The sequence below is a fragment of the Giraffa tippelskirchi genome, chromosome 14 (assembly GCF_054371585.1).
Source record: "Giraffa tippelskirchi isolate mGirTip1 chromosome 14, T2T-mGirTip1v1.2.pri, whole genome shotgun sequence".
NCBI lineage: Eukaryota > Metazoa > Chordata > Mammalia > Artiodactyla > Giraffidae > Giraffa > Giraffa tippelskirchi.
In genome coordinates this window covers 47,593,867-47,616,201 of record NC_137288.1, presented here as the reverse complement: position 1 = coordinate 47,616,201, position 22,335 = coordinate 47,593,867, and the positions used below count along the sequence as shown (strand labels likewise).

Below are 22,335 nucleotides of genomic sequence, written 5' to 3'. Positions count from 1 at the left end.
TTCTATTCCCAGTTTTTTAAGGAATCTCCACACTGTTCTCCATAGTGGCTGTACTAGTTTGCATTCCCACCAACAGTGTAAGAGGGTTCCCTTTTCTCCACACCCTCTCCAGCATTTATTGCTTGTAGACTTTTGGATAGCAGCCATTCTGACTGGTGTGAAATGATACCTCATTGTGGTTTTGATCTGCATTTCTCTAATAATGAGTGATGTTGAGCATCTTTTCATGTGTTTGTTAGCCATCTGTATTTCTTCTTTGGAGAAATGTCTGTTTAGTTCTTTGGCCCATTTTTTGATTGGGTCGTTTAGTTTTCTGGAATTCAGCCTAGACAGCATACTAAAAAGCAGAGACATTACTTTGTCAACAAAGGCCCATTTAGTGAAAGCTATGTTTTTTCCAATAGTCATGTATGGATGTGAGAGTTGGACTATAAAGAAAGCTGAGCGCAGAAGAATTGATGCTTTTGAACTGTGGTGTTGGAGAAGACTCTTGAGAGTCCCTTGGACTGCAAGGAGATCAAACCAGTCCATCCTAAAAGAAATTAGTCCTGAATATTCATTGGAAGGACTGATGTTGAAGCTGAAACTCCAAACTTTGGCCACCTGATGCAAAGAACTGACTCATTGAAAAAGACCCTGATGCTGGGAAAGATTGAAGGCAGGAGGAGAAAGGACGACAGAGGATGAGATAGTTGGATGGCATCACCAACTCAATGGACATGAGTTTGAGGAAACTCCAGGAGTTGGTGATAGACAGGGAGGCCTGGCGTGCTGCAGTCCATGGGGTCGCAAAGAGTCGGACACAACTGAGCGACTGAACTGGACTGAAGGACAGATTGAAATTGAAATCATTTGGCCACCAAGTGGATGGTCTGTCTCCCCAAGGTTCACCAGTGTATATCTACATCCACAAGATGAGACATCTTGTCTACCTTGTGGTTGAAAGCTATCTCTCCAGTGGGGGTTCGCTAATGGACATTAGTGTGAGATACAAAGATACACACACTCTGTGCCCACAACCATAAGTTCAGCCTCATGACTCTTCCCAAGATTTCCTTACCAAGCCCTCTGGGTTCCAGTCAACTCCTCCAGGCTTTCACTATGTTGGAGCAACCCTGCTCCTTCCAATTTGGTTCCTTCTGGGGCCTGACCAAGCAGATGAGCCATTCACCCTTGTCCAAGAATTCATATCAACCTGTATCTCAGGCTGCTTTTCCTTCTTTATAAAATGAGCCTTTAAAAGACCCCTCTGAGTGGGGCTACAACGTGGCAGCAGTCCATCTCCAATCAGCACCAAGATCACGTGATCTTTCTCTCCATTGTGCTGGTAATGGATAGTAGGTGGCTGGTTAACTTTCCCACTGTGGTAGGTTCAGGGCAGAGATGTGAAATGAATGAGGCTCTTTAGCGGTAATGTCTGTGCTTTTCCTCGGTGCCCTGTCCTGCCAAACCAGGGAGTAGTTCTGGGCTAGAGAATACATAGATTAGCCCATCAAGTCTTTGCCCAGTGGGTGGTCACTACTACTCTAGTGACCGCTAGAACATGACACCCTCTACAGAGCAAGTCAGGAAAATATCTGTGTGCCAACTCCTACTCTGTCCAGTTTTAGAGGGCACACTTGACGCTGTGGTTGTTATTACTGGTTTGAATACTACTGCTATAGAAAAGTGAAAAAAAACACAACTTGGTTTGGGCCAATCCTGGCTCACAAATTGTGTTCCAGCAGCTGAGAGATTGGCATTTCTAGGAGAATCAAAAAATTAAGAAATCTGCAAGAGGTCTGCCTTGTGTTGATTTTTCCAGGGACTTAGAAGTTAACTAGATGTTTCGAAGTATTGAGTGACTAATTTTCTGTCCTTTTTTTCTCAGATCTCACACGGTAAGCATTTATTTCCTGAAAACCTGCCAAAAGAGTCATTCTTTTTTTCAGAGTTCCAATAGTATTTTAAAATGTAAAATGAAGTCCTGATAGCAAAAATGATCAATGTAGACCCTTGAATCTACCCACAGCAACTTAAGAAGTATTGCCTTCTTTTGGTTTCAGGTTTGGAGAGTTTAAAGGAGAGACAGAAAGAAAGAGAGAAATTTCCAAAAGTTTCTGAAGTGCTTATTTTTCTCCAAGATTCAGGCCTTGCTTATTGGATAAGAATGGTTGATCTAGGACAGTTGGCAACTGCAGGTAAAAATGTGCCTACGATTTGTTTTCAGTTGCGTTACTGCACCTTCCAAGCCAAGGTTGCAGGTTGGCAGTGCCCTGAAGGAGGGAGAGAACTGGACAGCACCCATGCCTCCCATTATGGAGGCCTCCAGACAGAGCCTGGAGCAGGACCATGCTGGAACTGACCCAAGCCAGGCCTTCCTGTGCTGCCCAGAATCAGAGCAGCACCCTCAGAACCAATCTTCACTCATGCCCACTGTGGACAGAACAGTCTCAGAGCATTTACAGGTTTGCTAAATGGGAGATTGTACTCTGTCAAACCCATAGTTTAGGTTGGAAGTTGGTGATCAAATACTACAGGAACTACCGGCTGGCTTTGCCATTTAGTGGAGGCGTAGGCCTTTCATTGTAGAAAGTGCTGATTGACAGGAAGGCATATTGTCTCAAGAAACAGATGTACAGTTAACTTGGAATTTTACAACATCTTCCCCAAATACAATAAACCTTATTTTCAATGAAACCGGTTAAGTGCCTTGTGTATTATGAAATTCCTTTGATGAGTAAGTCAGATTATTTATGGACTGTTGGAAGACCAATCTTTCACTGTACAAACTGCCGATGGATCATTTGGGAAAGGAGCCAAAGGGTCAGGAAGAGCTCTTTATCACACTAATGCACAAAGACACACAAAGCATGACCCAGATATAAAAAGGGGGCCAGCACACTGCTAGTAGATGCCATTCATCAATGAGCCGGAAGCTCTGACAACAAAGAAAATGATGGAGGAGAAAGGAGGGGCGGGAAATACTCCCCAGGGTGAAACACAATAGGGAGACCAGGAGGATCTGGGCGGGGTCTGGCCTCAGTAGAAAAACAAGATATAAAAGCATCCCATGGGGAACTTCTCTGGTGGTCCAGTGGCTGGGACTCTGAACTCCCAGTGCAGGGGGCCCAGGTTCAATCCCTGGTCAGGGAGCTGTATCCCACCTGCCACAACTAAGCGTTTTTATGCTGCAATTAAAAATTCCATGGGCTGCAATGAAGACCCAGTGCAGCCGAATAAATTAATTAAAAATATTTTTTTAAAAAAGGACCCCATTTTTCTAGTTTCTTCCCCATCCTCTTCTTCCTGAAGGTTCGAATCCAACTAGGCAACATATTTGATTGCAACTATCTACCCTTTCCATGCATTCTATCATGGTTAGAGTTAAGAGTATATTATTAATTTGGATAATGCTAGCTGCTATCATAAGCAGCCCCTCAAAATATATATATAATGGCTCAAGGACCATAAACGTTTCTTTCTTTCCCATAATTTAGCATAAAGGAGATATTGTTTGGCAGCTCTCTTCCACAAGGCGATTTAGGAACCCAGGCTGCAAACATGTGGCTGTGTCATTTCCTAGGGCCCTCTTCTGCATTGAGATGCTGAAAGGGGAACAAGTATGAAGAGGCACTTAAAACCCCTGCTTCTTAAAACTCTGGCTTGAAAGTGGTAGGCAAGACTTCTCACAAACCATTGGTTAGAACTTCACTGCATCGTATGCTTGCTTGCAAGGGTGTAAGAGATGTAGTGTAAGTAGCTGCCTGCCCAAAGAAAAAAATAGATATTTTTGGTGAATGGCTAACCATCTGCTTGGAAGCAGGTAAACTTATCCACTTTTGCAGGAGTGCCTTCTGCTGTGCATTGTAGGGTTCAGTTCAGTTCAGTTCAGTTGCTCAGTCGTGTCCGACTCTTTGCGACCCCATGAACCGCAGCACACCAGGCCTCCCTGTCCATCACCAATTCCCGGAGTTCACCCAAACTCATGTCCATTGAGTCAATGATGCCATCTAACTATCTCATACTCTGTTGTCCCCTTCTCCACCTGCCTTCAATCATTCCAAACATCCCAACATCATTTCAAATGAGTCAGCTGTTCGCATCAGGTGGCCAAAATATTGGAGTTTCAGCTTCAACATCAGTCCTTCCAATGAACACCCAGGACTGATCTCCTTTAGGATGGACTGGTTTGATCTCCTTGCAGTCCAAGGGACTCTCAAGAGTCTTCTCCAACACCACAGTTCAAAAGCATCAATTCTTCTGCGCTCAGCTTTCTTTATAGTCCAACTCTATATCCATACATGACTACTGGAAAAACCATAGCCTTGACTAGATGGACCTTTGTTGACAAAGTAATGTCTCTGCTTTTTAATATGCTGTCTAGGCTGGTCATAACTTTCCTTCCAAGGAGTAAGCATCTTTTAATTTCATGGCTGCAGTCACCATCTGCAGTGATTTTGGAACCCCCCCCCCAAAAAGTCTGTCACTGTTTCCCCATCTATTTGCCATGAAGTGATGGGATCGGATGCCATGATCTTAGTTTTCTGAATGTTGAACTTTAACCAACTTTTTTACTCTCCTCTTTCACTTTCTTCAAGAGGCTCTTTAGTTCTTCACTTTCTGCCGTAAGGGTGGTATCATCTGCACATCTGAGGTTATTGCTATTTCTCTCAGCAATCTTGATTCTAGCTTGTGCTTCATCCAGCCCAGTGTTTCTCATGATGTACTCTGCATATAAGTTAAATAAGCAGGGTGACAATATACAGCCTTGATGTACTCCTTTTCCTATTTGGAACCAGTCTGTTGTTCCATGTCCAGTTCTAACTGTTGCTTCCTGACCTGCATACAAGTTTCTCAAGAGGCAGGTCAGGTGGTCTGGTATTCCTATCTCTTTCAGAATTTTCCACAGTTTATTGTGATCCACACAGTCAAAGGCTTTGGCATAGTCAATAAAGCAGAAATAGATGTTTTTAAGGAACTCTCTTGCTTTTCTGATGTTCCAGCGGATGTTGGCAATTTGATCTCTGATTCCTCTGCCTTTTCTAAAACCAACTTGAACACCTAGAAGTTCACAGTTCTCGTATTGCTGAAGCCTGGCTTGGAGAATTTTGAGCATTACTTTACTAGCATGTGAGATGAGTGCAATTGTGTAGTAGTTTGAGCATTCTTTGGCATTGCCTTTCTTTGGGATTGGAATGAAAACTGACCTTTTCCAGTCCTGTGGCCACTGCTGAGTTTCCCAAATTTGCTGACATATTGAGTGCAGCACTTTCACAGTATCATCGTTTAGGATTCAAAACAGCTCAACTGGAATTCCGTCACCTCTACTAGCTTTGTTCGTAGTGATGCTTCTTAAGGCCCACTTGACTTCACATTCCAGGATGTCTGGCTCTAGGTGAGTGATCACACCATTGTGATTATCTGGGTCATGAAGATCTTTTTTGTATAGTTCTTCTGTGTATTCTTGCCACATCTTCTTAATATCTTCTGCTTCTGTTAGGTCCATACCATTTCTGTCCTTTATCGAGCCCATCTTTGCATGAAGTGTTCCCTTGGTATCTCTAATTTTCTTGAAGAGATCTCTAGTCTTTCCTATTCTATTGTTTTCCTCTATTTCTTTGCATTGATCGCTGAGGAAGCCTTTCTTACCTCTCCTTGCTGTTCTTTGGAACTCTGCATTTAAATGGGTATATCTTTCCTTTTCTCCTTTGCTTTTCGCTTCTCTGCTTTTCACAGCTATTTGTAAGGCCTCCTCAGACAGCCATTTTGCTTTTTTACATTTCTTTTTCTTGGGGATGGTCTTGATTCCTGTCTCCTGTACAATGTCACAAGTTTCCGTCCATAGTTCATCAGGCACTCTGTCTATCAGATCTAGTCCCTTAAATCTATTTCTCATTTGTACTGTTTAATCATAAGGGATTTGATTTAGGTCATACCTGAATGGTCTAGTGGTTTTCCCCACTTTCTTCAATTTAAGTCTGAATTTGGCAATAAGGAGTTCATGATCTGAGCCACGGAGAAGGCAATGGCACCCCACTCCAGTACTCTTGCCTGGAAAATCCCATGGATGGAGGAGCCTGGTAGGCTACAGTCCATGGGGTCGCGAAGAGTCAGACACGACTGAGCGACTTCACTTTCACTTTTCACTTGCATGCACTGGAGAAGGAAATGGCAACCAACTCAGTATTCTTGCCTGGAGAATCTCAGGGATGGCGGAGCCTGATGGGCTGCCGTCTCTGGGGTCTCACAGAGTTGTACACGACTGAAGCAACTTAGCAGCAGCAGCAGCAGATCTGAGCCAGAGTCAGCTCCCGGTCTTGTTTTTGCTGACTGTATAGAGCTTCTCCATCTTTGGCTCCAAAGAATATAATCAATCTGATTTCAGTGTTGAGCAAACATTAGTGAAACAAAGGGGTGTCTGAATGACTGCTGAGATTAGAGTAACAAGAAATTTCAGTAAGTCTGTGCCAGATTCCTCATCTGTAAAAGTATACAAAACTTTGAGGTTTAAATAAGATAATGTGTAAATAACTTAGAAAGGTGCACATGTAAGCCCTCAATAAGTTTATAGTTATTATTACTCTGATCTCAGTTGTCTCTTATATGCAGATGACACCACCCTTATGGCAGAAAGTGAAAAAGAACTAAAATGCCTCTTGATGAAAGTGAAAGAGGAGAGTAAAAAAGTTGGCTTAAAGTTCAACATTCAGAAAACTAAGATCATGGCATCCGGTCCCATCACTTCATGGCAAATAGATGGGGAAACAGTGGAAACAGTGACAGACTTTATTTTGGGGGGTTCCAAAATCACTGCAGATAGTGACTGCAGCCATGAAATTAAAAGACACTTACTCCTTGGAAGGAAAGTTATGACTAACCTAGACAGCATATTAAAAAGCAGAGACATTACTTTGTCAACAAAGGTCCATCTAGTCAAGGCTATGGTTTTTCCAGTAGTCATGTATGGATATGAGAGTTGGACTATAAAGAAAGCTGAGCGCAGAAGAATTGATGCTTTTGAACTGTGGTGTTGGAGAAGACTCTTGAGAGTCCCTTGGACTGCAAGGAGATCCAACCAGTCCACCCTAAAGGAGATCAGTCCTGAGTGTTCATTGGAAGGACTGATGTTGAAGCTGAGACTCCAATACTTTGGCCACCTGATGTGAAGAGCTGACTCATTTGGAAAGACCCTGATGCTGGGAAAGATTGAGGGCAGGAGGAGAAGGGGACGATGGAGGATGAGATAGTTGGATGGCATCACCGACTCAATGGACATGAGTTTGGGTGAACTCCGGGAGTTGCTGATGGACAGGGAGGCCTGGCATGCTGCGGTTCATGGGATCGCAAAGAGTCAGACACAACTGAGCAATTGAACTGAAGTGAACTGAATGTCATTTGGAAGTTTTGCTGCTATTTAATTCATATATTTGCTTTTAGTCCTGTAGTTACATAAATGTCATATACATGAGATGTTTATATTTAGTTTTATGTTTGTTCACTTAAGAGACATAAAACAATTTTAATCATCACAAGGGGTCTGTGGAAATGTTATCCTTTTTAAAAAAAGGGGTTTATTCATTTAAATTTGGGAAACCTTGTAGCAGAATCAGGCTTGATGCTATTCACATCTCAGCTTCCCCACTTAACCACCAGTTTATTCAGTCTTTGCTGGTCCCTACCTCCCCCTCTGTGAAATGGGCATAAAACCAACACATCACAGTCACTGTGCTGGGAATTGAGATAATGCATGTGACAGACTTGTCTAGCACTTAGCATATCCCCAGTAAATACAAATTCCCTTTCCTATCTCATAATATTTTCGAACTGAGTGAAAGAAAGAAATTACTTGAAATGCACAACTAACAAGGTCATGTCTTTAAAGAATTCCTTCGTTTTAAGAAAATGGAACCATAATTTGCCTGGACATTTCCAGAGTTTCATCAGCTAGAATACTGTCCAAGATGCAATTAAAAAAAAAAAAAAGAGGAAGAAGCCCTTGCAAAATAGGAAAGGCAATGCTCATATTACAAATGTATGTGAAAGTCTAGCTCCCTGTTTTTGAGAAAGAAATGAAAAGGAATGTTGGAGATACAATCCTTTGAGGTTTCCACATAGCACGCTCAGAATAGCAGTAAGCTACCTGATGGAAAGGATTTTAAGAAAGGAGCATTGCTTCTCCTGGTTTGCCCATTCTGAGCACCCAAGTCCTTCCTGGAGTTTAGGTGGGAGTTGTTTTCCTTCACTTTGAAAGCCTTTTTGATTCCTATATGTGCAAAGGCTCAGAGTTCATTTCAGGTCTAATCTTCAAATACAGCCGCCCATTTTATTTGTTCACCTGGGTAATATTTTTCCATTCTCTTAGTCTTGCAGCTCCATCTGGGGAGCTCCCTCTTAAAACTTCAGTTACTGCTCAATCAGTACTCTCCTAGTGATTATATCCCAGTGTCAGAGGAGATGGACTTATTTTATTCCCTATTTTGAACCCAGTTCTTTGTTGGGATTCAGGCTAAAAATGGACTTCCACATGTTCTTTTCTGCAGGACCAGAGCAATGGTTCTTGCGGCATGACATTAGCAGTCACCTCCCAAATCCTCTGCTGCACCCCCTCACACATACATGTGGAGAAAAACTACTCTGTGACTCAGAGTGGGGGCCATGAATACAGTCAAACACATCATGAAGGGTCAACCACAGTAGTGATGACTAAGTTGAATCTTAAAAAAGAAGGATCAGATCTGTTAGAGCGGGAAAGAAAGGCATTCTGGAAGAATGTATGCAAAAGTTATTACACACAAAAGGAACTGAGAATAGCTTAGTCTGGCTGCAAAGTATGTGATTAGAAGGTGAGGCAAAAAAAAAAAAAAGAAATACAATGTATAATTACGACTCTGGAGTCAAACACACTCAAACTCAAATTCTACTTGTGTAAAGAATTTTTGAAATTCTCTGAGGCTTGGTTTTCTCATTTGTATAGATTTCTTAAAAAGCAAGGAATCAATGAGCTCATGTATATAAAGCATAAAAACATGATGGCACATGATGTATGCTTAGTATATGGTAACTTATTATGAACGTGAATATGTGTGTGCGCTCAGTCGTGTCTGACTCTTTGCGACCCCATGAACTGTAGCCCACCAGGCTCCTCTGTCCATGGGATTCTCTAGGCAAGAAATACAGGAATGGGTAGCCATTTCTTCCTACAGGGAATCTTCCTGACCCAGGATTGAACCTGCATCTCCTGGGTTGGCAGGCAGATTCTTACCACTGAGCCACCAGGGAAGCCCAAATATGAATATATTAATATATGAAGCTGATGGGTGGGCATGGACATACTATGAATAGTTTTGAATGTGGAGCTAATCCAATGAGGTCTTGAAAGCTATTTGGAGCCACTGAAGGAATGGACTGATCAGATTTCTGTTTTCATTAAGGCAGACACTCAAGTAAAAGGCAGTGTGCTAATCACTGTGGGACACGTTTGAATACAAATACTATCTTCGACTCCCCGTCTATGCTTCATTGCCATCAACTGCTGAGGATTTAGTGTGGGTCTGGTGCCGACTTCAAAACAGGAAACTCTTCCCTACTTTCCATTTACAAAGTGGGAGGAAGGAAGCTAGAGTTGGGCAAAGAAAGATTGTAGTGGAAAGTCTAACCAGAACCAGCCTAGCCCCAAGGGCAAAGTGCTTCATTTTCCTCCAAGAGTTATGAATAAAAATAGCACATGCTACAGTGAAGGTCACAAAACCTCATGAAATAGTCATGACTTATTAATTCCCCCTGATGTAGGTCTTTCTCATTTCTTTTTTGAAATTGACATACACAGCTATTAGAGGAACTCCTTAAGAGAAAAAACACCAACAAAGTCCTGCTGAGACTTCCTGACTTCTGCAGCCTGGATGGAGCTGTCAAGTTGCTCAAAACTAAGGAAAAGGAAGTGTTCTAACACAGCATAAAACGTACATACATACCATTTTTTCTGTAGTAATAACTGACTTACAGTTTGCATTGACTAAAGGAGTTAAAGGTCAGTACCAGAATGCACTTCAGATAGAAATACATCTAAATACAAAAATTTCTCTTCTGTCTCTTCCTTTTTAGAGGAGATATTTCCATGCAAATGCTGACCTCTCGTGGTAAGAACCAGTTACTTCAAAGAGGGTATCATTCTCAAGGATTTTAAGATAATTTATGTTATCATAGATTGTTAACAGAGTTTTGCCAAGAGAGTGCACTGGTCATAGCAAACACCCTCTTCCAACAATACAAGCGACGACTCTACACATGGACATCATGAGACGGCCAATACCAAAATCAGATTGATTATATTCTTTGCGGTCAAAGATGGAGAAGCTATAAACAGTAAAAGCAAGACTGAGAACTGACTGTGGCTCAGATCATTAAATTCTTATTGCAAAATTCAGACTTAAACTGAAGAAAGTAGGGAAAACCACTAGACCATTTAGGTATGACTTAAATCAAACCCCTTACCGTAGAAGTGACAAATAGATCAAGGGATTAGATCTTATAGGCAGAATGACTATGGACGGAGGTTCGTGACATTGTACATGAGGCAGTGATCAAAACCATCCCCAAGAAAAAGAAATACAAAAAGGCAAAGTGGTTCTCTGAGGAGGCCTTACAAATAGCTGAGAAAAGAAGTGATAAGCAAAGGAGAAAAGAAAAGATATACCTATCTGAATGCAGAGTTCCAAAGAATAGCAAGGAGAGATAAAAAAAAAAAAAAGCCTTCTTCCTAAGTGATCAGTGCAAAGAAACAAAGGGAAACAATAGAATGGGAAAGAGATCTCTTCAAGAAAATTAGAGATACCAAGGAAACATTTCATGCAAAAATGGGCATGATAAAGGACAGAAACGGTATGGACCTAACAGAAGCACTGCAGATGGTGACTGCAGCCATGAAATTAAAAGATGCATGCTCCTTGGAAGAAAAGCTATGACCAAGCTAGAAATTGTATTAAAAAGCAGAGACATTACTTTGCTGACAAAGGTCCACATGGACAAAGCTATGGTTTTGCCCGTAGTCATGTATGGATGTGAGAGCTGGACCATAAAGGCTGAATGCTGAAGAACTTTTGAACTGTGGTATTGGAGAAGACTCTTGAGAGTCCCTTGGACTGCAACGAGACCAAACTAGTCAATCCTAAAGGAAATCAATCCTGAATTGATTGGAAGGACTGATGCTAAAGCTGAAGCTACAATACTTTGGCCACCTGATGAGAAGAGCTGACTCATTGGAAATGACCCTGATGCTGGGAAAGATTTAAGGCAGGAGGAGCAGGGGACGACAGAGGACAAAATGGTTGAATGGCATCACTGACTCAATGGCCAATGAGTTTGAGCAAGCTCCGAGAGACTGTGAAGGACAGGGAAGCCTAGCCTGCTGCAGTCCATGGGGTCACGGAGAGTTGGACACAACTAAGGGACTGAACAACAATGGATGTTGTTGTTTAGTTGCTAAGTCATGTCTGACTTTTTTGAGACCCCATGGACTATAGCCTGCCAGGGTCCTCTGTCCATGGGATTTTCCAGGCAAGGATACTGGAGTGGGTAGCCATTTCCTTCTCCAGGGTATTTTCCCCACCCAGGGATCAAACCTGTGTCTCCTGCATTGGCAGGTGGATTCTTTACCACTGTACCACCAGGGAAGCCCATAATTATGGGTAGAAAGAGGCAAAGTTAAATGATATTTTAATCAAAAATAATTTCATCCACAAAATACTTTCCCCTTGGTAATCCCAGAACTTTATTTCTCCACTGGTTTCCTCGTTTTGCTTATTATTATAGGGGCTTCCCTGGTGGCTCAGATGGTAAAGATTCTGCCTACAATGAAGGAGACCTGGGTTCAATAAGTAAAACATGATCACTTCAACAAAAGAGATTTATTCACACTGCAACAAATACATTTAGCTCTTTCATTTTCTCTGCCTTAAAAACTCAGCAAATGAATATTTTAAAATTTATTCAGCAATTCATTGATTGACACTTTGTTTCCAATTCTGTGGCATTACCAGCAGTACCAAAATAAAATATGTGCACGTCTCTTTGTATGCATGTGTAAGAAATCCTTTTGTGTTTATACCTAGAGTAGAATTATGGGGTTGAAGGGTATTACATCTTCAACCTTACTAAAATGCCATTTCCAAAATGGTTGCAACAGATTCCATTTCCATCAGCTGAGTATAGCTTCCCAACCTCACCAACATGCATTAAACTTTTAAGCTCATGCCAATCTCATAGATGAGAAACATCATAGTATTGTTTCATGCATTTCCCTGATTGCTAAAGAAGCTAAGCATCTTTTCATATTTCCCCTCTGTATGCATTTCCTGTTTATATCTTCTGCCATTTTAACTTGAGTTGGTTTTTAAAAGTGTATAGTGTGAGGTAAAGGTTTGATTTCATTCCTCTGCACATGGATGTCCAGTATTCTCAGCGCCATTTTTTTTTTGGCCACACCATGCAGCAAAAGGGATTCTAGTTTCCCAACCAGGAATCAAACCTGCGTCTCCTGCATTGGAAATGTGGAGTCTTAACCACTGGACCACTGGAGAGAAGTCCTCCCACACCATTTATTGAAGAGACTATCCTATTCCCATTGTGTGTTGTGAGCACTCTTATTGAAGGCTCTCTATTCTGTTCCATTGGTCTACACATCTGTTCTCATGCCAGCACATTATTTTGATTACTGTAGTTTGTAATTTTTTTAAAAAATCAGGAAGTGATACTTTCAGTTTTATCCTTTCACAAGACTGCTTAGGCTATTTGAAGTTTTATACAGTTATGTATTAACTGTTTATACAATTGTGCACTAACATAGGAAAAAGAGGTGCCCAATTAAAGAGTTTATGCATTATTGGATGTCTGCCTTTGGAATGGTATTATTACATACTTAGAAAACTTATGCTATGAATGACAATATGACCCTCACCCTTCTCTAATTATAAGGAATAATTTATGAGACATTAACTAGGTCCATAGCTTTGTAAAGATTTATGGGTTAAGATTCAAGAAAAATGCAAGCTTTGGGATTAAAGCTAGGGGTTCAAATTCCAAACAGCTTTATCTAGACATATGAGCCAGGACAGACAAGCCTGTTATGTACAAATGTCATGCTAAGGAGGAGGAATAACACAAGAAAAGTGTCTGGCTCATAGGAGGTACTCAATAAAACTTGACTATTACTTACAGACACTTTAACAGTGTAAAGAGCTCAAAAATCCTAATCAAAACCCATGGGTAGTCTCATTTGGCCAATTACCTCTATCAGGTACGCTATCTCTTTGAGTTTGCTTCCTCATGTGTAAAATGAGCATAATAGCTGTGTTACTCACCTTAAAATATCATTTAGAGGATCACATGTCTTACACATTAAGTGCTTGGGAATTATAAGGCATTTTTATGACCTAAATGCTAAAACATTTCTCTGGTAGTGATTTTTGATGAGTATCTTTTCAAACTGCACTGCCTACTTCCTTGTCTTATTGCCAGCTCCTCAAAACAGCAATTAAGCTATATTATTTTGTTCACTCAAACGAATAGTTACTATTTATTCAAGAAATACTGTCCACTGCCTATAGAGAGCACAGGTGTACAGCAAATGTGTGATAAAAAAACAATTCTAAGTCTTTGGCTAATTTAAATTCTAGACTTTGACGGATGCGTCAACAAACAAGCTCTTCTTCTGTTTGGATTTTTGTAAAAAAAAAAAAATATATATATATATATACATATATATTTATTTTATTTACCTCTTGCGTAAATTTTATTTATCTTAGCTGTGCTCCACATAGTTAATCATCATCCATAATATGGTAAGGGGCTTCCCTGGTGGCTCAGGCGGTAAAGGGTCTGTCTGCAATGCTGGAGACCCGGTTTGATCCCTGGGTGGGGAAGATCCCCTGGAGAAGGAAATGGCAACCCACTCCAGTACTCTTGCCTGGCAAATCCAATGGACAGAGGGGCCTGGTAGGCTATAGTCCATGAGGTTGCAAAGAGTCGGACACGTCTGAGCGACTTTACTTACTTACATAATATGGTAACAATCTGATTACATCAGTTCAGTTCAGTAGCTCAGTTGTGTCCGACTCTTTGTGACCCCATGAATCGCAGCACACCAGGCCTCCCTGTCCATCACCAACTCCCGGAGTTTACCCAAACTCATGTCCATTGAGTCGGTGATGCCATCCAAACATCTCATCCTCTGTCGTCCCCTTCTCCTCCTGCCCCCAATCCCTCCCAGCATTAGGGTCTTTTCCAATGAGTCAACTCCTCGCATGAGGTGGCCAAAGTATTGGAGTTTCAGCTTCAACATCAGTCCTTCCAATGAATACCCAGGACTGATCTCCTTTAGGATGGACTGGTTGGATCTCCTTGCAGTCCTTGGGACTCTCAAGAGTCTTCTCCAACACCACAGTTTAAAAGCATCAATTCTTCGGCGCTCAGCTTTCTTCATCGTCCAACTCTCACATCCATACATGACCACTGGAAAAACCATAGCCTTGACTAGACGGACCTTTGTTGGCAGAGTAATGTCTCTGCTTTTAAATGTGCTGTCTAGGTTGGTCATAACCTTCCTTCCAAGGAGTAAGCGTCTTTTAATTTCATGGCTGCAATCACCATCAGCAGTGATTTTGGAGCCCCCCAAAATAAAAGTCTGACACTGTTTTTCCACTGTTTCCCCATCTATTTCCCATGAAGTGATGGGACCAGATGCCATGATCTTATCAGCTACCTATTAAATCAGTTAATACCAGTTGATCTGGGCAATTTGGCAACAAACATACCTGAACGATTCTATTGATTCTAAAAAAACCTGCAACGCTCCAGGTAGCCATCCCTGTTCACAATTCCCACTTAGGGACAAGATTACGCAAAGTTATGTTTTTTGTTAGCGTCCTGTACTCTCGCTGGATATTCACGAAGGGAACCAGGTAAAGCGCGCCAGGCTTTCATTTAGGAACACGTGCAGGTGGCTAAGAGCTGGTAGGAAGTGTTTGGGTCAGTGCTTCTTTCACCACCGCATAATTCCAACGGAAAGACGACTGCCCCTTGGCTTCTCATTGGCCAAGTGAGCGGAGACGAGGAAGGAAACCGGCCAGAAGACGGGGTCTTGCAACAGGTGCCTTAACCCTCGGACTCGGCGCCACCGACTATCCAATCAACGCCGAGTACTGCGTTCCTCCACGATCTTCCTCTATCAGCCCTCTATCTTCCTCCACAGCCCTCTATCCGCCAACAAAATGAACGAATCCCCACACTTACATTGCTACACAAGCCACGCTTGCATTCATGACTTCATTCACGCTCCTCAACAGCCCAGGGATACAAGCATTATTTTAATTTCTCAGAAGGTGGAACTGCACCTGAGCTACAGGGCCCGTGACCGCAAGGCAGATGCGCGAATCCGGAGCTGGGACCATTCCTTCGGGAAGGACTTTGATCCGACGGCCACTGCCGTCACCTCCCCAGCCCAGAGTTCCCGGTCGAGCCGTAACCCGCCGCCATTCACCCGACTTCCCAAACTAGGAAAATCCCAGCCAAGAGCCCGCGCGTCCCGGCTTGTAACCCGCAGCGTGTACAGGGCGGGGCCGCGCGTCTGCAAGTCACCCCATGGGTTGTTACCCACGAACCCGGATCGGGCGTTGATGAGTGGCTAACCCTGGCTCCCAACGCCCGCCCGACCTCCGTCACCAATGAAGCTCCCATCCGCCACCGGACCCGCCCCTGCGCCCACAGGCCGCTCTAGCCGCGCACGGAGCCGGCACTCTCGTTGCTCCCGGCCAACGTCATCGGCGGGCGCCGTGACGAAGTGGCGGGCACGCGCAGCCGAGAAGATGTCTCCGACGCCGCCGCTCTTCAGTTTGCCCGAAGCGCGGACGCGGTTTACGGTGAGTTGCGGGCCGGTGGGCGCGGCTCCGGCCTAGCGCTATTTGTTGCTCTCCTCTCCCTGAAATTACTCGAATTTTGCACTGGGGTAAAGCCGGGACAGAGGCGTTGCGCCGCGGCGACGGGTTCCCGGCCCCGTTGTGGGTTGGGGAGGCGGTAAAGGCGCCTTACCTGCCTCTTCCGCGAGTCCTCTGCGGTCCGCCGCCTCCTTTCCGCCGGCGGGTCCCGGGACCCTGCGCTCTGCGTGGAGGGCTCACCCGCAGACTACCTCCGTTTGGGTCCTGCTCCTCTGCGGTGCTCGCTTAGCCGGGCGGGTGTTTCCAGAACTGGCAGGGGGCTGCTCTAGAGGGAAGGCGGGAATGATTTTAGTCCAGAGAACCGGCTCGCGCCCCGCCTCCTAACTGCCAGGTGGTTCTTCTCGCCGCTTATTCATCACCCTTTGACCCTTTGTATATCACTCCTTAGAGATCGATGAGGACGGTCCTAAGTGGGGCGAGGCAAACTGATCAGCTTGGGAAGGGTTGTCAGCTGTCATTTTATTCTTCCACCTTGAGGAACAGTAATTTTAAGCCTTTGGGGAAACACTTTACAGAGCGTTTTCATGTTAGCTTATTTAACTCAGAATAGCACTGTGAAGTAGGGTGTTTAATTATCCGCAGTAGATGAGATAGAAACTGAGACAGCCCGCCCCCCAGTCCCCGCTTTTGTTGTTTTTCAGTCGCTAAGTCGTGTCCGAGCCTTTGCGACCTCATGGACTGCAGCATGCCAGTCTTCCCTGTCCTTCACCATGTCCCGAAGATTGCTCAAACTCATGTCCATTGAGTCGGTGATGCTACCCAACCATCTCATCCTCTGTCACCCCCTTCTCCTGCCTTCAGTCTTTCCCAGCATCAGAGTCTTTTCCAGTGAGGGGGCTCTTTGCATCAGGTGGCCAAAGTTTGGAGCTTCAGCATCAGTCCTTCCAAAGAATATTTAGGTTTGATTTCCTTTAGGGTTGACTGCTTTGATCTCCTTGCAGTCCAGGGGACTCTGAGGAGTCTTCTCCAGCACCACAGTTCGAGAGCATAAAAGTTAAATGATTTGCTTCACTGTTTTTTCTGACTTCAGACAGTATTCTTTTTTATGTTGCCCATCACTAAATGAAGAACCCTATTCTAAGTCGTTTGACTGTATTCGTCTCTAGTTTTCTGAAATTCTGTGGGGAGAAACTATTAGGTGTATCCAAGGTCCTATCAGTCCTGAAAGGGACCATTTACAAGGAGATCATCTAGCCCCGTGCTTCTTAAGATTGAGCATAGGTTGGGATCACCTGGAGATCTTGTTAAATGTAGATTCTGGTTCAGTAGGAATGAGGCCTGAGATTGCATTTCTAACAAGTTCTCAGGTGATGCCACTGCTGCTGGTGGTAGTAAGGATCTACAGCAGCCCATATATGTAACTGGTGAGGAAAATGAAGCACAGAGACAAAGGGGTATGCTCTAAATTACAGACTTCCCAGGTGGTTCAGTGGTAAAGAATCCGTCTGCCAGTGCAGGAGGCGAAGGAGATGTGGGTTCATTGCCTGGGTGGGGAAGATCCCTTGGAGAAGGGAGTGGCAACCCACTCCAGTATTCTTGCCAGGAGAATCCCATGGACAGAGGAGCCTAGTGGGGTACAGTCCATGGAGTCACGAAAAGTCGGACACCACTGAGCTCGCATGCACCAAGATTACACAGCCTACTCACAGAGTCAGGAATGGGCATTTCCAGTATAAATGTAACTCCTGTGAGGTAAAGATGATTTTCCAAGTGTATGTGAATTTTCAGAGTGAATGACTTGGCAGTATTTTTCTTTTTCAGTTACGACTACTTTGTGACAGTCAACAGGTTTAGTACTTTAAGACATCAGCGTTTACTTGATGTCAGGGACTGTGCTGTGCAAGCTACCTAGAGGAGGTGGGACTTTTGTTGGGTCTTGAAGAATGGATAGAATTTGCATGAGCATGTGGGAAGAACAATGTGCATGGATACACTAGAGCGAGCTTGATAGAAAATGATGGAAAAATGGCTAGAGCCTAGTGGAGAGTATGTGTTTGGGGTTACTGGGAAGTAAGATTGGATAGATTGAGTGGGATAACATTATTAAGGACCTTTAGAGGAAGCTGTGAAACAAAACCTGTAAATAAGGGGCCACTTAAGAGATTTTTTTTCAAAGCAGAATGAATAGCATATTTAAAGGAAAGGTAGGAGGGAAAACCTAGAATGAGAAAACTGAGCTTCGAAGCTCTCAACAAGTTTCAAGTGATAAGTAAGTAGCATTTGAATGAGAATTACTGCTGAAATGACAGGCAATTTTTCTCAGGTATAAACATTTCTTAGTTAGACATACAATTAATGAGTGGTATGTTTTTTAATGAACAAAAAATCCTTCAACTTGTGTGCTTTTTTTTTTTGCTTCTAGAAATCTACGAGAGAGGCCCTGAACAGCAAAAATATCAAGCCCTTGTTGAATACCTTTAGCCAGTTACCTGGCAGGTAAGGCGTTAATATCCATGACATGGGCTCTTGAAATCTTTACTTACCCTGAGCTGTTTTAAAAATGCAGGTGTTTTTTGTTTTTAATAGTGAAAATGAAAAAAAATGTACCCTTGACCAGGCTTTTAGAGGTGTTCTAGAAGAAGAAATTGTAAGTATGTTTTTCCTTTATTTATTGTTAAAATTTTGCTGGCAGATTAGTAAATATTATTTTTTAATTTGCTTTTATTCTTAGATATTTAACCATGACTATTTTTTTCTGGAGTGAACTTCTTAGGCTGTGAAACTTAACTTGGTCATAGTCAACATAGGAGTTACATAATGCATAAGGGTTTTGATAGCATAGGTGCAATTTAAGAGTTTGGTTTAATAAATTAGCAGAGCCCTCTGCCATTGAATATGTGTAAGAAAAGTTGACACGAGGTCTTCCTGAGCAAGAACTAGAACTTGAAGATGGGCCGTCTTTGCTGTATAAACACCAACACATCCTGGAGTGGATGAGTAGTCTAGTCCAAGGATGTTCAGCACAGATTCCAGGCCCTCATTTTCCTTATCAGCATTTCCTTCTCAATAATAGATAACAAGAGCCTATCCAACTTCAGTACAGAAATTTAAACGTGAAAAATCTGACTTTGTGTGCCATTAGTGGAGCACCCAAATGAAAGAAAAAGTTCCAACAGTTTATTGTTCGTTTAGCAACGCTTAGATCCCAAGAAGCTAGATTCTTTTCCAGTGGCCATAAAACGATGTCTCCTTCTTTAGGACAGTTCTGTATTCATTCTTAACTTCAGACTAGTCACCTGTTGTCAGGCATTGGGCAAGGTTACCTTGCTTTTTTGAGTCTCAATTTCATTTGTAAGAGAGGCAACACCATTTTTTCAGGGTTGTGTAAAATGGTACTTAATAAACATTTAATAAATGCTGGTTTTTATGATGTTATCAAACCTAAGCATCATCTCTCTTCTATTATTAATAAAACCCTCCCCCAGACATATTGATGCACTAGTACAGTTAATCCCCCTGGCCCAGTCTTTTGTCTGGTGCCTTTGAGTGACTTAACGGCCTCAGCGCATCTGTACTTGATTAGCTTACAGGCTTAATCATGCTAATATAACCATCTTCCCAAGACTCTTGGATTTTAAGTGAATCACCTGCTGCTTATTTATTTAATATACTTCTACAGTTAAGGCTCTTATTCATTTTTAAAATATTCTTAGTAATTTTATCCTCTGTGAGAAATATCTTTATCCAATGTTTGTTATGATCAATTTAATGTCAGAGGGTATGTTTTTCTTATTATCAAATTAGTCTAAATTCTGGTTCCTAAATTAAGTTGTTTTCTCCTTTGTTGGTAGATAAATCATTCATCATGTGAAAACGTTTTAGCTATTATTTCTCTTGCTATTGGGGGAGTAACTGAAGGTAAGTATGGTATGGTTTGGTTTGGTTTGGTTTTCAAGTAATCCTGGACTTGACATGCTTTATTGAAAATGTATTCTCCCCATACCTCTCTACCTAGATGATTTTGTTCATTTTTCAAATTCTGCCTACCTACCCCCATTGCCAAGAAGTCCCACTGAATTAGCTCACAGTTATTTCTTGTCACTAGTATACAGTGCACACTTCGACATTTCTTTGTTCTCCACTTACTTCGTTCATCCAGTGCCTATTTATTGAGCATCTACTATGTGCCTGGTACTGAGCTAGGACTTGGAGATTCAGTGGTGAATAAAACATTTTCCCTGCCTATAAGAAACCTAGTGGTTCATGGAGGAAACACATGTAAATGTCTTATTGGGGGTAATTGAAGGGGGAATGAAGTATAGTTGAAGTGATTCTTTAAACTTAAGAGTCTGAAGGGACCAGGATGGGCTAGAAAGAAAACTGTAACGTAGGAGCTGGGGTGTAACGGCTGTAAAAAAACTGGAGCAGAATGGTGAGAGGAGGATGAGAACCATGAGGAAAGAAGCAGGAGGGTAAGTTAGGATCATCTGTAAAGGGCTTGGTATGCTCTGCTAAAGAGTGCCTATGGGAAAGGCATGGGGTGGGGAGAAACTGCTGGCAGGAAAACTAGGTAGAGGATGGTTAAGATGGGCCAGGGGTGGTAGGAGGTAGTCTTAGCAGACTTTTAAAAAGGCATGTAGTAAGTATACAGTGACTAATACACAGTAGTAGCTCATTAAATATTTGCATAAAGAAGCAATGAAAAAGTAGTTCATCAGTACTCTTTTTCAATTAGTCTGGTTAAAATATTCCTTTGATTTATTCATATAATTTATGTGAAAAGTGCCTTTTAATCTGTAAAGCACTATTCACATATTTATTATTTTGATACTTCCACAAAAACTGAAACATACAAGGTAAAAGTGACCTTCCAGTGTAGCCGCAAGCAATTTTGCCAACTTAAGTAGTTCATAAATTTTGGCTTTAGGAGTTAAACTTACATGAAATGCTTATTCATCATTCATTTATTAAGCATATTCTAATGAGTACTGCAATGGAGTGTTCCTTGCCAGTTCCTGTCAAACAGTTGCAGCATCTTTTCATTCATTGATTATCCTGATATGATACTCTTGTAAACTGGTAATGTTTTTAATGCTTCAGTCAGTTCAGTTCAGCCACTCAGTCATGTCCTACTCTTTGCGACCCTATGGACTGCAGTACACCAGGCCTCCTGTCCATCGCCAACTCCTGGAGCTTGCTCAAACTCATGTCCATTGAGTGAGTGATGCCATCCTACCATCTCATCCTCTGGCATCCCCTTCTCCTTGTGCCTTCAATCTTTCCCAGCATCAGGGTCTTTTCCAGTGGCTCAGTTCTTCGCATCAGGTGGCCAAAGTACTGGAGCTTCAGCATCAGTCCTTCCAATGAATATTCAGGACTGATTTCCTTTAGGATTGACTGGTTGGATCTCCTTGCAGTCCAAGGACTCTCAAGAGTCTTCTCCAACACCACAGTTCAAAAGCATCAATTCTTTGGTGCTCAGCTTTCTTTATGGACTCTCACATCCATACATGACTACTGGAAAAACCATAGCTCTGACTAGACGGATCTTTGTTGGCAAATGCTTGAAGTTATACAAAGTCTGTGTTTAAAACTTTTATGTTATTTGAGAAAGATAGGGACTTAAGAACTCAGTTAAGCCATGAATAAAAGTTTAAATACCTTTTTATTTTAATTTGATGGGAAAAATTTTTTCTTGAGAGCAATATTATTGTACTGTTTATTATGTGACAGATTTTCAAATTGTCCATACACATGTTTTGTTAAACTCAACTTGGCAGATATTTATTGAGCTTCTATTGGGTCAGACTCTCCACTGGTGAAAACCTTCAAAAATGCCTACCTTTAAAAAGCTCATAGTCTACATAACAAAAATAAACAGTTTGGATATGATAAGTACTATAATTTATGTACAGTGTGCTTTCAGAAGCAGAGATGTAGTAACCTACACAAAAGTACCAGAAGAGTTTTTTAGATGCAGTATGTACTATATGCTTTGAAAGACTGAGTAGGAATTTACCATGTGATAGAAAGGAAGAAGCCTATTTAGGCAGAAAACATTGTAAACAAAACCATGCAGGCTTGAACATAGCAAGGTGTTTGGGAACTCAGGAGGGGGTGTCTGTGGCCAAGGTTAAGATGCTCAGAGGGCAGCATAGAGGCTGGGACCCGGGTTGTGACAGTGTTGGGGAATCATGTTATCACCCAGCTCATCAGAATCACCAGTGAATCTCCATTTTCAAATGAGACTGCCAGGCTTTCACTCAGTTTTACTGAATCTTTGAGAGTGGAATCTAGGTAGTTTTCTTAAGTTTTGCAATTATTAAATGTGTGTTATTTTGCCAAATTATACTTCAGCTAGCTGCAGTCCGTGGGGTCGCTCTGAGTTGGACACGACTGAGCGACTTCACTTTCACTTTTCACTTTC

The 22,335-nt window shown here is 42.3% G+C and overlaps 1 protein-coding gene and 1 long non-coding RNA gene across 11 annotated transcripts in view; one reads left to right on the top strand and one right to left on the bottom strand.

Annotated features, from left to right (window-relative positions):
* The window catches only part of LOC145534419 (uncharacterized), a 39,453-nt gene extending 23,170 nt beyond the window's left edge, over positions 1-16,283 (bottom strand). Inside the window, exon 1 of the long non-coding RNA XR_014074573.1 lies at positions 16,063-16,283. This is a non-coding gene — a long non-coding RNA (uncharacterized LOC145534419). The remainder of the gene's footprint in view (positions 1-16,062) is intronic.
* THOC1 (THO complex subunit 1) overlaps positions 15,815-22,335 on the top strand; it is a 53,314-nt gene continuing 46,793 nt past the window's right edge. For all 10 annotated transcript variants that reach the window (XM_081561804.1, XM_081561803.1, XM_081561802.1 and 7 more), the window contains exons 1-4: positions 15,815-15,893; positions 18,331-18,404; positions 18,495-18,555; positions 19,760-19,826. In XM_081561804.1, coding sequence (XP_081417930.1) covers positions 15,840-15,893; positions 18,331-18,404; positions 18,495-18,555; positions 19,760-19,826 — 256 coding nt within the window. In that variant the 5' untranslated portion in view covers positions 15,815-15,839. The remainder of the gene's footprint in view (positions 15,894-18,330; positions 18,405-18,494; positions 18,556-19,759; positions 19,827-22,335) is intronic.